The 16,828-nt window shown below is 44.4% G+C and overlaps 2 protein-coding genes across 2 annotated transcripts in view; one reads left to right on the forward strand and one right to left on the reverse strand.

Moving 5' to 3' along the window:
* Positions 1-5,486: 5,486 nt before the first annotated feature.
* Positions 5,487-14,423, reverse strand: GPS1 (G protein pathway suppressor 1). The gene is made up of 13 exons (XM_014953346.1): positions 14,299-14,423; positions 12,287-12,468; positions 10,891-11,055; positions 10,573-10,708; positions 10,352-10,429; positions 9,901-9,961; positions 9,432-9,517; positions 8,911-9,005; positions 7,719-7,824; positions 7,300-7,380; positions 7,034-7,171; positions 6,759-6,893; positions 5,487-6,038 (listed from the first exon to the last, which is right to left on the reverse strand). Exons 1-13 carry the CDS (start codon positions 14,374-14,376, stop codon positions 5,964-5,966), a joined length of 1,416 nt encoding a protein of 471 aa, XP_014808832.1. The 5' UTR covers positions 14,377-14,423; the 3' UTR covers positions 5,487-5,963.
* A 2,053-nt stretch (positions 14,424-16,476) lies between these two features.
* The window catches only part of RFNG (RFNG O-fucosylpeptide 3-beta-N-acetylglucosaminyltransferase), an 8,670-nt gene continuing 8,318 nt past the window's right edge, over positions 16,477-16,828 (forward strand). Inside the window, exon 1 of the mRNA XM_014949794.1 lies at positions 16,477-16,821. Within this exon, the coding sequence (XP_014805280.1) occupies positions 16,477-16,821 (345 nt within the window). The remainder of the gene's footprint in view (positions 16,822-16,828) is intronic.

Below are 16,828 nucleotides of genomic sequence, written 5' to 3' on the forward strand. Positions count from 1 at the left end.
ATAAAGCAGTGGTAAAGGGTCTTCCTTGCCTTGGAAAAGGAAAATTAATGAATAGGAAAAAAAACAAAAATCAGAAGTGCCCCCAAGGTCAGAAAACAAACTTGGCACCATTCAGCTCTGCAAAGAGGGCAGACCCTTCCCTGTCCCACCCCCAGTCGAAGGAGGGGCTCACCATTAATGGCAGAAAGACAGCACTTGAAGGAATCAGGAGATAACAGCATAACCTGGTTATTTTATAAGCCATTTTTAACTTTTTTTTGACTTCTCAACAACCTCTCTTGGGGGGTGGGGGTGTCTGTGTCTCTTCATGTGCCCACATCAACACTCACCCCCTCGAGCTCTGCAGGACCTGCCTGTATTTCCCCACCTGTATTACACACCGTTAGGGTTCACTCCTGAGTTCACACACGGACTGGAAGAGGCTGCTGAAAAAAGACCTCCCTAAACTACCAATAGCTGTTAGATGGATTCATCCATGGAGAAACATTCCCACTCACAGCATTAATTAGAAGAGCACCCATAAGCACAACTAAGAGACCACTAATCACAGCACCAGATGTGAAGCAGAGGCTTTGACCCTTTACATCACTCACCCTTCTGCTCACTGGCTTCTATTCCAATTTTCCATGCTGTTTCTTCTGCCACAGGAACCCTGGCAACTGACTCTCCCTGGTCATTTGCCTACACCCAGCCAGCTTCTATTTAGCCCTTCCCATTCGTTCACACCAACCCTTCTAGAGGGAACACAGGAGGCAGGAACTTCACAGCCATTCATTCAGAGACTGGACTTAAATGCTGCCTCGCATTTAATTGTGACTTTCTATAGATTATTGCAATAAAATCAGTTCAAATTCTCCTTTTGCAGCTTCCCATTTCATTTGCTCGTGATGTGGAACAAGATATTTTTCCATGATGTTCTGGGAATAGCATCTTCCAACCTTAATCAGCTTGTGAACCAAGACTTCCAGCAGCTTTCATCATTTCTGGCTACCCTTGTATTCAAATCACATTTAGACATTAAGCTGGTAGGTGTTATTCCAGCTTGCCTTGTGAACTGGAACCAGCACAGAAACCGAGGGGGAGGGAAAGGGTGTGGCATTTACCAAATAGCCCAGTGATTAGTGTGGGAGAACCACAGCTAAAAATGCTTCTCTCCCTTATTTGAATTTGAAACCACATTTTGTGGAAATAGTCCACTTCTTCCCTCCCACAGGCATACACTTTAATATTGTTGAGTATTCCCAGTTCCCCGCTCTGATCAAAAAACCCCTCTTCTAATAAAGAGCTAAATGTTCCCTATGGAATTTCAAACTGCTTACTTGACCTCTTCCTATTTACAGAGTTTCCCAAACCCATCAGAAAGCTCAGTCATTCCGCTCACTGCACCAAAGAAAATTGACAAAAAAGTCCAGTGACCCACTGGTGCCACATGAGATCCAGGTGATATTCCCAACCACACACTGGGATCTTACTCACTGCGCCAAAGAAAATTGACAAAAAAGTCAGAAAAGCCGTTTGCGTGAGACACCTCCAGTGACCCACTGGTGCCACGTGAGATCCGGGTGATATTCCCAACCACACACTGGGATCTTGGAACACATCTCTCCCAAGTACGGTCTCATCACAGAACCACTTACCGGTGGTGCAGCAAGGATCCAGCTGGCTTTAGTCTCCTAATTTCAGGAAGGGCCTTATACTTGATAATCCTAAATGGACATATTTCTTTACAGGATAAGTATTTAAGGCATATTCGTCCCCAGCCCCTCTTCCAAGGCATTTCTCAACGGGCAGCACAGGCTCATCCACCAGCTCCTGTCCCAGGACTCGGACAGGAGACCCCAGAGCTCTGGGTGCAGGATGGAACCCCCCCAGGTCACCACCTTCCTGCCACCAACCACACACCACCACCCCAATGGGAAAAAAAAGTTGCAACCCAAACTTTCAACAGACATTCTGGCCCAGGGTAACCTCCCCATCACCAGGGCAAAGATGACCAGTGTATCCATTTCTTAATAACCACCCCTTGTGAATTAGGAGGCTCTATTACAACATGAGTAAAGCCGAGCCATTCACACACCTGCACCTACACTAAACAGGGATTACTTTCAGGCTAGGCAATCTACTAATTATCCTGCTTATCTCTCATCAAAAAATTGCAGCCTGTCAACCCAGAGAGGTAATGTCCTATTTTGTTGCTGTTTCACAGGCCCTCAAGAAGACACACACTGTTCAATTTCCCTGCACGATGAATGACAATGAAAATGAGACTCCTTCTTTGTGTTTAGGGAGATTGGATTCTTGTATCTAAATCCATTTTCAGAGTAACACAAGAAAAAGTAGATGTAGTTCACCTGACAAAAAGAAACCCACCTGCCTTAATTTGGCAAATAGCTCATGAGATATCAAAGGATTTTAAAAAAATAAATTAAAAAACAAAAAAAGACAAATAGTAGTACATCAAAACAAAGCTTGAAACCCCTGGATCTCAGCAGGTATTTACAGGGTACAAACTTTATATACACACAGACTTCACAGTTACATAAACTACAGGCACAAGGAGGGTAATAGTCAGTGGGACGGGGAACAAGCTCACCCAGCCTGATCTACCACATAAGACAGATTTTCAGGTCTTGCCACTTCAATTCCTGTTATTAGAGCATCTCTTGCTAACGCGGCTTCCCTGCAGACTGCAGCTTTTAATAAGTCTACTGAAGCCTAAGCTTGAATTATTTCTTTGTTGTCAAAAAACCTCTTACTTGCAGTATGAATTTACCAAACTTCTACCTACTGAACCTCATACATTTCTCTTAGAGGTTGACATACCCCATTGGCCAGGAGGAGACCTAACTTAGCAGTAATGCTGAGACCAGTACGGCAGAGCCCCAGAATCCAACATCCCCATCGTACACGCACGGGGCAAGGACAGACCTGTGTTACCTTCTCCCTCACCCAGCGAAGCCTCCCAGATGACAGCAGGGCACAGATGACACAGACACAGCCAGGGGGTGACACAACCTTCCCCTCTCATCCACCTCCCTCTGCAAGTCTTGGCCACAGACCACCATGCAGGAGAAGTTCTGGCCAGTTACCAACCATCCCCAACCACTCCAACACAAATCTCACAGTTCCAGTTTCTACGGTACCACTAAATTTAGTTGTGCTAATTACAACTGCCTTTGCCAAAGGAACCACTTTTCAACTTTTCTTGTTCTTTCCAACTGTTTTTCCTTTATCCCTAGCAAAGTCAGGTAAAGAAAGGAGGATTTACACTGCATGAGGACACCATCATTGAAGAGGTGCTGCACAGGTTTGTGAAATCCACTCAAATAAGTTCCTCTGAACATACCCAGGCCTATCAACACGCTACAGATCCCACACAACTTCAACCTTGGCGGCCACGGGGGATCACTGGAAATTCATTCTCTGTGAGTCACTATTTCCCATTTATTACTTGGGAAATGACTTACCCATTTAAGGTAGGAATAATCTTTCACTGGGGGAAGCTGCTCATAAATGCAAGTTACACAGAGCTACACCCCTGCCGTGTTGCGCCTCCCAATTTTCGGGCCGGCGGGTAGTTAGGACTGAAGCAGGCATTGAACAACAGCTAGAAGAAATACACCTGGACAGCCCTGACTCACATCTACCACGTCCTAAAGCAACAGCAGGTTCTTTCACAGGCTGAAGGAGTTGAGTTACACACCAGTAATGCTGTACGAAAGCACACCCTACACTCGAACAGCGCAATGAACTAAGCAATACCTGTCTGTCCAAAAGAGGCTGCCAGCACTTCTGTCTGGAGAGAAGACACCTCCGCCTCTGCCCCGGCCACGGACCTGCCTCGGGCCACAGCGAGAGCTGGGAACTGCTGTTGCCACCTCGTGGGCTCCAGGCGGCTGCTGAAGGGCAGGAGGGACACGCACAGGAGGGACACGCGCTCCCAGCCACCTCCTGAGAGCAGGGAGAGCTGGTGTCGGGAAGGGCAGACCCTGATGTGCTGAGGACGTCCACCTAGACGTGAGGATTCCCCCAGCAGAAAGCCTCCAGGAAGGAACAGAAGTCATCTCATAAAAACCAAGAGAGTGGAAGCTGCACATAAGCAAGGATAACAACCTGACATGCACTTAATTGGGTTGCAAAACCATCTTTTCAATATCTTTTCCTTAAAAGTGGTATCAGTGGCCCATTTTAGGAAGAAAGCAAGAACGTTTCAGTAGTATGATAGGACTGAATAGCTCTCCTTCAGAATCAGCAGAAGGTGTTAAAATGACTTTCCCAGCATTTCTACAAGGACATACAGCAATTTACCTGAGGACTCCTCTTGCCTTCCTCAATTAAGTGGCCATCGGTGACAGTAAAGTGGCCACTTTAGTGAGAAAGAGCTTAAAGTTCTTGATTAACTACCTTTGTCCTTTCTCCCCTCAAAAATGGGAGGCCTTCTCCATGCCAGACATTTAACCAAAGACCTCACAGGAACCATCGCTTCCATTTTCAGCACCTAAGTCATAGAAAGCATGGGAAGCCAGGGTGATAGAGCACTGCTGGAATTTAGCAGCCAGGCAAAAACTCCAGGAATTTTGCTATTAGACTATTTCCTCAAATTGCACTTTCTTCAGTTCATCCAAGCTACATCTCCAACCAGCTCAGAAAACAAATTACAACGGCCTACAAAACATCATCAAGCTCAGCAAAAACTCAATGGCTTGAGATCAAAATACCTAAAAAACCCAACTTTAACACAAAACTCCAAATACTCAGAAGCTTTTTAATCCTACTGTTTAATACACTAGATATAACAACTTATTTAAAAAAAAAAAAAAAAAAGAGAAAAAAAATCATTAACACATTAACAGTAACATCTGTCGTCAGTTGCCAGACCAGTCAGCGCTGGATCAACGTTCGTAGCTTGCCTTATGGATTAGATGAACACAAGGCTGCAGTGACTTCAGTGACTTCAGAAAATTCAGTGCATATCTCCTTCCACTGACACAGAACACACACACACACACACCTGGGCTGCCACCTTTAATCCCTTTATAAAAGGAAAAGCAGAATAAATGCACCTGGAGAGCGGGAACCTCGTTTGGCCGCTTTCAGCTCTTCCACCAGGACTCGAGTGGTGTTTTGGGGCATTTATCCGTGCTGCCAGAAGCAACTGTTGCACGTGTTGGGAACCATCACACACGACGGCAGTAAGACTGGACAAGCAGCAATATTTGCATGAAGTAGAGATTTACTGCTACGGTAACACTGGACCCCAAAGGCAGGTCATGCACGAGTGGGAAACACATCAGGAAACAGGTCTTCAAAAACAGAGACCAGAGAGAAAGAACCTGGATCCAGGTAAACGTAACACCCTAAAAATAAAGGCCTGTGACTGAATGCGTGGAAGCAGTGCCATGTTTTCTGGTGTAAGTGAAAAATCATTAAGAGTTTCTCAAAGGAAATCTCTCCCATCAGAACTCTAGCTCTGTAACTGAGAGCAATGCACTTGTAAGTTTACCTGGAATAAACAGAAAGCTCAGCATCGCTCGGAATCAAGGCAATACTTTCAGGCCAGAGAAATTCATCTTAGTTCACACCTGTCCACTCAACTTAACACTAACTATTTTTGCAGCTTCTAAACAAGAAAACTAACAGCAGCTGAAAAACTCTCAAATCAGCATCTGTATGAATAACCTGACAGCTCTTTATGGAGTGGTGGAAGAAGGAGAATGGAGGAAGATGTTCTACCAAAACTGAAATGATGACCCGTTGCAGGGATGCTGTTTTTAGAAAGAATTTCTTTTCAAGGAGAACTGAAGTTATTGGAATATTCATATTATCCACCATCAGCCCTGACCCTCTCAATCCAAGCAAGAAGTGAGGGAGACAGGGACAGTTTGTGAAGCTCAGCAGTTAGTGGGTGGGACACTGGGTACAGTCCTGGAGGGACCATTTCTTTTGGTAGTGCACGAAGTTTTTCACATGTTGGTGCTCATCCTGGACTGGCTGTTAGCTGGAGTAAGCTCCCCTTGGCTACCTTCTCTCGGAGGAGACTGCAACAAGACCAAAACACATCCCAGTTAGTGATGTGTAAATATCCTGCAGAATGCTTCCCGAGAGACCGAATGAAGCCCGGGTGAAACACAGCAGGAGAACAGCAAGGAGAACACCCTCAACTCATAAATAATGACAGTTTTGCACAAGCTTTGTGTTCACAACTTCTATTGTTACAGTTCACAAGAACTGTTCCTAAAAATGTCACACCAGAACTTTTAAGCCATTCTTACTTACTGTGCACAAGCTGCTGTTGGGCCCAGAAGCTGAATCCTGGCATTTAGTTATCACAGAGATTAATATATCTAGAATTTAATGCCTAGCCTCCCTAAGAGCATTCTTTTGGAACTACATCCTGGAAGGAATACTCCAAGCAATTAATGCATTTTTTTACTTCCTCTATTAAAGAAATTAATTCGAACAATCTCTGTTTTGATAAAAGATGTATGTATCAAGAATTAGTTGAAATTAATTAGTTAGAATCAACCCAATCTTATAAACTTCAAAGGACATTCTGCGATGTACAAGCAGGTCAATGTATCGGCTAGAAACACTTGTGCCTTATATATTTAGTTTTTACTATTGTAAGAATAGCACGAGCACAATAAATCCATTCTCCTCTGGAATCTTCCATTCACCAACTTCTATAGTTTCAGTTAAGAAAAAAACAATCAAAAATCTTAACCCTGTTGCAAAGTCCACATTTAAGCCGGCCATACCTTGACGTGTATCTGGTTGCGCAGGACCGCGGCTCGCAGGATCATGGCTTTGGCACGTCGCTGAAACTCTTTGCCCATTAGTAAAGACTTCTCAAAGGTTGTGCTGCGCTGATCGACATCTCGAGCATAAAGGATCTGTAACCAATACAGAGTCTGAGCTTACACGCAGATCCAGCCACAACAGACAAATGCAACTTCAAAGTGTCCCGGGAATGGAGAGTTTCTAATCTTATTACAGCTGCTCAGACTATAATCTGTGGCTCAGACACACTCACCTTACTGTGTGAATCTATTCTGGCATTGATCAGTCCCTCCAGGATCAGCTGAGTAAGTTCATCTTCCAGAGCAGCCACGGTGGTGTTAAAAGCCGTGGCCATCTTGCGCATATCTGCCGACACGTAGGGGCTGAAGTACTAGGAAGAAGAAAATACTCAGTTGCCAAGTGTACTCCCTGCCCTCTGAAAAACCACTGGAAAAATGATTATTAAGGGACAGCCCGCCTCCCTGATGATCCCCCTCTTGGGATTAGAGGAACAATTACCTGGATGAGGGCACGATTTCGAATCTGGGTATAAAGTGTCCTGACGTGAGGCGCAAGGTACATATCCAGCAGCAGGTTATCCTGTGCAAAAACACACATCAGAAGCTGACAAGCAGCCTGGAAAAATATATTATTCCTATGTTCTGAAACATGTATGTACATACTCAAACCTTAAGGATATTACACTACAGCAAGATAATACCATAAAATAAGAATGAATGAAAGAACCAGCAATATACTTAAAAAAAATTATCATTTCTCCTCACTCCCTACTGCTAAACTACTCCCAATTTCCATTCACCACATCAGGAGACAGAAGATACAGAAGATCTGAACACTCTTAGTAGCTACTTTTAACAGTAACTTCTCACAAAAGGGAACTTTTAGGGTCTATTTGACATTGCTCCCCTGCAACTCACCTTCATCTCATCCAGCATCTTCAGGCATGAAGCATATTTAGATTCATAAAACTTGAAGATGATGTCACGAACCTGTGGCTCCAGCTCCAAAAACAATTTGAAGGAGCTACAGATAAAGATGGCAGCGATCAGTCATTGGAACCCACCACTTAAATACCCCACAACCCCACCACTTCAAGTTGCAAGGTTACAAACTCTCATTACCACTTAAAGATTCCAAGAATTTGCCCTCTAACGGACCAGAAAGCCCATTTTCAGCAGAGCTGGGATGCCTGGAACACCAAGAGATGCAGCACAGCATCAGAGCTGTGGTGAAGGAAGGCAAGAGACTTTTGACAAACCAAGCAGTGGAAGTGGTTTTCCACACAAAACAAAAATTCAGGATACACCACCAGAAAACACGGGCCACACCTCTGCGTGCACTGCGTTTGTGCTCCCTTTCAAAGCACAGCCTTCTCCAAGCACAGCGTGCCCCAGGGAGGTGAAACATGCAACTCCCTTGGGAAAATAACCCATCCTAAGTGTGAGAGATCTTTGGGATGAACACTGTTTCTCAGCACTCTCCCAGTTCCCCATCACAGATTTCCAAGCCTTGGGATCTCACCTACGAATCAGCCAATAAAAAAGTCAGGGTAACAACCCTTTTTCCACATTAATTTAAAATTAGTGCTCCTTTACACTTATCTGACAGGAATTCAGTATCATTGTAATTCAATCTATGACACACAAATATCCATTTTCTTCCAGACTGTAATTCTTTTAACCTTGATTATGTCATAGTCAGATTATGCTGCAAGTTGTACTAACAATTATTAAATTGTATTAATATGATAAACATACACCAGAACAAGTGGTAACATGAAGGCAAATCATCTTACAGCCTTCTTCTATAGGGCTGTATCCCTCTGATTTAATATTGGATATGGATCACTGGTGGAGACAGAAAATTGGGCTATGTAGATGTTGGATTTGGGCTGGAAACTTCTGTTATACTGCAAACATGTCAGCTGTGATTAACCACTGTGTTTTAAACAGCAAAACATCACTCAATGCTAAAGCCAAACCAAGGTTTGGTGATTCTTTCTCTCCTGTATGAGAACACTGTGAGTCCTGCCATAAACCACTCTCAACCAAAGTCCCACGTCCCACAGGATGTCCACTCCATACAAACTCCTCTCAAGGCATCACTCACCTGCTGGAGATAACATTTCGTTGCAGCTCCTGACGGTCAAAGGTAGCGAGGGCGCAGAGACCCCCGTACACAGCCACGTTGCTGGGAGACAACAGCTACAGAGAGAGAGGTCACTGAGTAATGCAATGGCAGAAAGCTGGAATCAAATATTCCACCCCAGGCCCTTCCTTCACGCAGTGACAAGATCAGCACACCCTCAGGCATTCCCCGAGGAGCAACTGTCCACTGCTGAGAGCAGAAACCAATTCCAACAGCCAGTCTTTTGATTGAGCTACACAGATAGACAAATCTCACAGCTAATTCCTACAATCTAGAGCAGATCTTTTTAGAAAACCCAAGAAAGAGACTTCTAAGAAAAAAACCCCAAAAACCCCAACAAACCAACCAACCATGGTTCACAGCACCACCAAACTATGTGGGAGAGCTGTGAGAGTAACTACAATATCTGAATTTTACAACCTAGTACTTAGAAGAATGACACCCTCTCCAAGACCCACACGCAGCTCCCTCCAGGTCCTCACCTCAGGGAAATCACAGTGGTCAAACGATGCCAACAAGAAGCACTTTGCTGCCTGTTTGTACTTCCGAGCAGCTAGTTCAGCCAAGCCTAGGAACCAGAAAAAGTTAGTCCTTTGTTTACGACAGCATACAAATTAGGAGAAATTGCAAAATTTGGGCAGTAGGACAGGTCCCCACAGGGTTGTTGTTAGTGCCTTCACTGCTGAAGTGAAACGAGGCTCTCAGACAGTATCTAGCACCCTTTGAACTACGTTGACTCACACCAGCATCCTCTCAGAAGAAAGTTAGGGAGAAAAAAGAGATGGCAAAACCAAGTCAGCAGTTCCATCTCATCAGCTTTATTAAATTGTGCATTTCTGGTAAGAAAACACAAAGTCTGTCAAATCTGAGAGGAGAAAAAAAACCCAAACAAATGAAGGTAACAGGCAGAAAGACACACAGACAATAGAGGAAGCTGAAGGATTCACTCACCTGCTGCACATTTCAGTTTGGTGAGAATCGCTTGTGTCTGGCTGTCTCTTTCTCCTCTTTGCTAAAGGACAAGTAAAAGCAGCAGTGAGCAGACAGTGTGAAAAACATTTTGATTACAAATGCCCTTGGGATGTTTCATCCTAATAATTAACTTGCAAATCTCAACAGCAAGACTTATTTGTCTTGGGATATATGGCAAGGATGGGAAGTCTCATTGTTTTTACCATGAGACAGATTTCCTACACACCTATCATGGAAAAAAAGCAACAATGAATCTCAAAAGAAAGATTATAGAAGCCAAGGAGGCTGGATTAAAGGAAAAACTGACTGTAAAATGAAGGGAGGCTTATGGGGAGCAAGTTGTAAAGGGGGAAAGTAAAAAGTTGTTTTACAAATTCTGGAGACAGAAAAAAAAGGGAAAATTCATGCAAGTTAAAAAGCAGGACCTTACTTCTGCAATTTCTGGTGTAGACTCAGCCTTGCTTACGTAGCTCAGAACGTGCGACCAGTTCTGGAGGTAGACACTGACCTGCAGAAACGCGCAGAAGAGACGGTGTCACTGAGATAAGCAGCAGCATCACAGACACAAGTGTAACCAGGGCAAAGTACAGGTGGGACGTTAGAGCAGGTATCAGAAAGACACCAAGTACCATTTCCTGCAAACCCTCCTACCTTGATGACATTGAGACACATGTTGATAACGTGTTTGGCGCTGGTGCAGTAATCACGGGCTCGTGAGTAGCACTTGAGAGCGTTGCTGAGGTCCCCACAGTCAAGGTAATGATCCCCTAAGTCGTCATGGCCTCTCCTGGAGCACAGAAATTCAAACACCAATGAACTGTGCGCTCAAAAAAGGGACACGGTCAGTTTGTTCCAAACAAGTAACTCAGCACACTGACCTAAGGCACTGAATGCAGTTGACATCCTGTGTTAGGTGTCTGGAGGAGCAAAACGCTCTTCCTTGCTCCAGCAGAGCCTTCTGCATCTCACCTGATACTCTCCTTGATGGAGTTCCCTTTGTAATTTTTCAGATCTGTGTCGAGTTTCTCCAGTTTAAGAAGAGCTTTTTTGCGCGTAGCTTCAACCCAAGCTGTGTCAAGAGGAGGGGGCTCGATTCCACTATCAGGGACAGCATCGGGTGTATTCTGCAGTTCTCTGAAAGGAAAGAGTTTGAAGGGGGCAATTATGCTGCAAACTTTTCAGAACAGAGGTCTGCACAGAACCTGGCACCGTTACCCTCCCACCCAGTACTGCACACACAAAACAGACCAAAGAGAAAACAAGAATGGTCGGGAAAAAAGAAAAAGACTGCTAAGATTTCCAGTGAAAACAGTAACATAAGCATCACAGACGTTTAAAAATTCATTTCATAGTTATCTTAATGATCTTTGGCAGATCTTTGCACAAGTCAAGGTCGATGACATCAGTTGCTCTTCTGACCAGCTTGTAGTTCCCCGGGTCTTCTTTTTTTTCCCTTTTTTAAAAATGGGGGTTATGTTTCCCCTTTTCCAGTCAGTGGGAACTTCCGGCTGCCACAAATTCTCAAATATGATGGAAAGTTCCCTCAGGACCCACGGATGTAACTCGTCAGGTCGCATGGACTTGTGCCCCTTCAGGTTCCTCAGATGGTCTCAAATCTGGTCTTCTCCTCATTCTCCCAGTCCCTGCCTTTGCTCCCTGCGACTCGGGCAGTGTGGCTGGAGAACTGGCTGGTGCAGACTGAGGCAAAAAAGTCATTGAGTGCCTCAGCCTCCTCCAGGTAACCGGGTCTCCCATTCAATTCCAGAGAGGGACCACATTTTCCCTGGTCTTGCTTTTGTCACCGACATACCTATAGAAGCTTTTCTTGCTGCCCCCAATGTCCTTGGGACAGATTTCACCCTGGGCTTTAGCTTTCATAACCTGATCCCTGCCTCCAGGTAACCGGGTCTCCCATTCAATTCCAGAGAGGGACCACATTTTCCCTGGTCTTGCTTTTGTCACCGACATACCTATAGAAGCTTTTCTTGCTGCCCCCAATGTCCTTGGGACAGATTTCACCCTGGGCTTTAGCTTTCATAACCTGATCCCTGGCTGCTCAGACAATTTCTCTGTATTTCTCCCAGGCTGCCTGTCCTTACTTCCACACTCTGTAGTGGAAGGGCACACGTGGTTAGGAGTTCTCTCCCCAGCTACACTGCAATGTCTTGATAGCAAAGCTACTCCGTACAGACACTATCCAACTTCTCAGATCAATGTATCTACTTGCACTGAACTCACTCTCCAATCTTTTAAACAGAAAAAAAGACAATTTGCATAAGGGATGTGCCAGTATTACATGCAAAGTCCCTCATTGTGTCACACCGGTCTTAACTCGGTCAAAAAAGCTCCCTGGATCAATTAGTACCTGGTGGCCTCAGACAACTTTCTGTGGATTTCTTCATACACATCAACGTTGAAAGTTCTCTGGACAAATGACAGTGCCATCTTGAGAGCTTCCACGCGCAGCTGCGGACAGTGATCGGCAATGAACTGCAGCCGCTCGATTCGCATCAGCCCACTGTAGCTGGACGCATACTGCTCCAAATCCTGCAAACAAAACCTGCTGTTGGGAGGGGAACAAGCAATGCTAAATCAGGCTACTCACTGGGACCTGCCCAGGTTTTCCTGCAGTCCTGACCCCCTTCGTGAAGGGCAATGTGATTCAGACAAATAAAAAAAATCAGGTAAGATTATTTCATTTCTGCTTTCTTCAAACGTCAGTAGTTTCCTCAGAAACATTACTCTCCTCAGTACATTACAATTCACCTTTGGTTTTCTTCAGTTGTGATGCTGTCCATTAAGGCTAATCAGCTCATCCACTTTAAGCATTGGTTATATCACCTGTTAATAACTGTCAAGATTCCATCATTTGAGCTGAATTTTCCTAAACCAGACAACCAACCCACATTTAGTTTTTCCTTGAAAAATAGCTTCCATAGGACAATTCGCATTCTTTTGCTCCTGCTAATTTCTTAAAACACCTCCTTTGAGAAGAAACAAGGTCTTTTACTCCTGAGGAAGGAGCTGAGGTTTAATTTTAAGCCTTGGGGTAGGGAGAGAAGAGGAGCACAAAATGTCTAGTAAAGATACGATATGGCATTGAGGGAGATTTCCTAAAGACACAAACAACTGCAGCAGAACGTTCAGGGCAAAGTCAAGCATTCAGGCAGGAGGAAACTCTAGAGTCAGGTGGCCTGTTCACATTTAATACGCATCCCATGTCACGTCTGACTCCCTCACCCCACAGGTCTAAATTAAGATACTGCTATAGATGTCACAGTAACATTTTCAAACATAACTCTTGCCTGATTCCGCGCAAGAACGATTTTGCTCCGAGACTAAAACAGGACTGTACACACTGAAGATTGGTATTTAGGATTCCTGCTTTTTTTGCTACAGACCTTGAAAAATATAAAGGCAGGAGCATTCTTTCTTCCACAGTTTTACACCTACGGTACACAATACTCCTGAAATCACTGAGTAATTTCACTTTATTTTCCAACTCTTTGAATGCCAAAGGGAAATTACAGTCCTTCGCATCAGTTACAGTGACAACAAAATCACTAATCTTTGTTGAACACTTAGATGTTATCAAAGACATAAAGGTCTTCAGAACAGAATTGAAAAGGAATGAAATCAAACAAGGTATCAGGTCATATGCTGAAAAAAAGATCCCACCACAAAACCAACCAAAAAGACCCCCAAAATAAACAAAAACCCCAACAACAACAAACAAGTGAATGTGCAGTAAACAGTGAATAACTGTGACAACTGTTGTAAGGCATGGAGACAAGAGCAAATTAAAGCTTCAGAGGTCCAGAGATGATATCCAAAGCTTCCTAACTGAATGCTTTATTTTGCCATTTTAATGTTGCTTTAACTTTTTCCAATTAACGTTTTTGTTCTCTTCTGCAACACCCATCTCTTGCTGTTACAGAATTGATACATAAAAATCGGCCAAAATACAGCCTTTTATAACTCTGCAGCTCTGTGGGTTTTAGCCAGTCTCCAGAGGATCAAACAATGAAAGTATTCTGTCCTAACTATATACTTAAAGTTCCTCAAAGAACAAACCTCAAAATAAATAAATGATGTCTCAGAGATGTACTAAACTGAAATGGAAACTGTGTCAAACAGGCAGCAAACCACAAACCAGCAATTCCTCCTTCCCCTCCGAAGGGGCAGTGGAGGTCAATACGTGACAAGGAGCTGCAGAAGAAGTCACTGCTGTTCCTACCCCACCTTGCTTTGAAGAGAACCTATTAATCCCTAAATAACAAGTTGACAAGGAGTAAAATGAGAGAGTTTTTCCCAAAACCTTAAAGGAAGAGGCCATACCCAAGAAATGTAACCCACCAGCCCTCGACCAGCACGTACCAGAGTGGGGTTCTCCACCACATAGTTGATATCAGGTGCATTTTGCTGATCTTCTTGTGGATCTACGTCGATCTGCATGGGCTCTACTGCACCCTAGAATAGCAAAATGAGGTCAAAGGTAGCTTTTTACATTTGAGCAGGAAACAATTATGTGATTCAATCTATTAAGGACTTGCTCAAATACACATTACATTTTAAAAATGAAAAAATACCCCTTCGTCTTTAGACACATTTAGGATTTTTCTCTAGCAATGACACTACTCAGTGCTGCTTGTTTTAGACAAAGCATCGTGCTAAAGCTCAGCATTCCCACAGTGCATCTTATTTTGTTTGGTAGATTATCCAGCAAGAAAGTGAAGGCATTGATAAATCTAATTCTACAAAGTATCTATCTCAGGTACGCATGCCAAATCCCAGATGACATTCCATTTCCCTTCCTTGAGCAAGAGCAGGCATTGACACTCAGCTCAAGAAGTTCCAAAAGTCAAAAAGCACCCAAAAAAATCACCAGAATCTTTCAAAGATGTTTTAAAGCTTAAAAGTAATATTTTGGGGAAAAAAAAAAACAAACAACCAAGCCCCCCCAAAACCAAAAGTGACAAATGTTAAACTTTTTTAAAGTACTAAAAAAATGTAAAGCAAAACAAACAAACAAGCCCCCCCAAAACCAAAAGTGACAACTTTTTTAAAGTACTAAAAAAATGTAAAGAACAGAATGTTGAATGGCAATTCCACAGTTTCCAGCAAATACTGGGGGAAAATTTATCTGCACTGCAAAAAATTTATTATCAGTTGAACTACCCTGCTAGAGTTATCCAAGACAAATTGTTTAGGTAGATTCTCTTGTGCAGGAAGAACAGAATTTTGCTCTCCCAGTGTATCTTGCACCACTTTGAACCACACGAGAAATCACACCAGTGGCCTCGGTACAACTGCACCAATACAACACCTGGGCATCTTCCCATTTAAGACTAATTTACTACACAGTCCCACAACCAAAATTGTTATGCTATCACCAAATTCTTTTTTTCCTAGTCAAAAGCATGCTGAACATTCTCTCTAGGTATTACCCATTTAAACTCGGGAAAACCAAGCTGCATATATTCTTATAAAATGCTGAATATGTGCAGATATTACCACAAGCAACACCTGATTCGGGGTAAATCACGTGAGAGGACCTTAAAAAGGACAAAAATGCCAACTACCTTGCCCCCACCAACACCAAATTATGCTCATGCTCTTATTGATTTTGCTGTCTGTTAAGAAATCAAAGCTAGAGAAGGGTTTGGTTGGGTTTCCTTTTTGGGAGTAGGAATCAGGCAGATCCAGATTTCCTAACTCTAAAAAATTGATGAATTTTGTATTCACCCAAGAGTCTGTTTATTCTTCAGTATCAAATACGCACATATCTCAACATTAATATGAAATCTCCCAAAATCTGAAGTAAATGCAAGTAAAGCATATAAAAACTTATTTCCTAGTTCATTATTCTGTGTGTGAGGGGAGGCAGGGTGCAAAGCAGCGTTTGCTTGTCCAGATCATCGCTCAGGAGAACTGTGCATAAAACCATTTAAGTCACCATATATTAAGGCCATTACTTTTTCTTTTTTTATCCACCTTATCTCTTTTCTTATATCATAAACGATACATGTCAGGGTTGCTTTTTTTAATGCTGTATTTTCCTACCGTAGTAAAAACCTGATATGGGCTCCTTAGAAATCAGCATTACAGAAACTAACAGTAACTCCAGCTGGTGGAGCAGAGTGATCTGTGCCCTGCGACGCTGGCAGGATGTATTTCTCTGCACTTCTCAACTCCCAGACACGCAAAAAATCCCTCAAGTGGGCTGGAAGTCTCACTGGGACATGCAAACTCTGACATTTTCAAGCTAACTCTTTCTTTTGGAAGGAAGACGCAAGGTTTACTTAAGAACTACTCGCAAAGCAAACAGACCAGTGCTCACTCCTTGAGATTTTCTGAGCCCAGAAGGGTGCCCATGGGAAGGTGCCTCATTCGAGGCGATCCTCCGGCACCCAGCCTGAGGCACCCCACAGTATGGGGGGAAGGTGGGGTGCCCTACTGCTGGAGGGGGGCCGGGATAGACCTGTCACTGAGGAGGAAGCCGAGCTGCCCCCCAACCTGCCCTGACCGAGCTCACCGGCCGCGACCAGCAGAGGGATGGCGGCTGCTGTCACCGCAGCCCCAGGCTCACGACCACGACCCCCCCGGCCTCCTGCGGCTTTCCCCCTGAGCAGACCCTCAGTTCCCCTCCCCCCGCCCCCCGCCGCCCCCTCCTCTGCTGCCCCGACGGCGCCTACAACGCCAAAACCGAGCCCGGGCCGCGCTGCAGCGGCGGGGGAGGCCGCGGGCGCCGGAGGAGGCCGAGCTAGGCACCGCTCCTCACGGAACGCCGGCGGAAGCGACACAGAGGGACCCGGCGGAGGGGAGAGCCGGGGCCCGGCCCAGAGCGGCTCCCCTCCCGGCGAGGCGGCGGCGGGGCTGAAGGGGCAGGCCGCGCCGCCCGTGGGCC

Source organism: Calidris pugnax, unplaced genomic scaffold (assembly GCF_001431845.1).
Source record: "Calidris pugnax isolate Ruff unplaced genomic scaffold, ASM143184v1 scaffold9, whole genome shotgun sequence".
In the NCBI taxonomy this organism is placed as follows: Eukaryota; Metazoa; Chordata; class Aves; order Charadriiformes; family Scolopacidae; genus Calidris; species Calidris pugnax.

Coding starts and splice junctions, on each gene's coding strand:
- GPS1 (XM_014953346.1), bottom strand. CDS start 14,376: ATGCAGATCGACGTAGATCCACAAGAAGATCAGCAAAATGCACCTGAT. Junction 9,518..9,900: donor CAAACTGAAATGTGCAGCAG/GTGAGTGAATCC, acceptor TCTGGTTCCTAG/GCTTGGCTGAACTAGCTGCT. Junction 7,172..7,299: donor GAAATCGTGCCCTCATCCAG/GTAATTGTTCCT, acceptor TCTTCTTCCTAG/TACTTCAGCCCCTACGTGTC.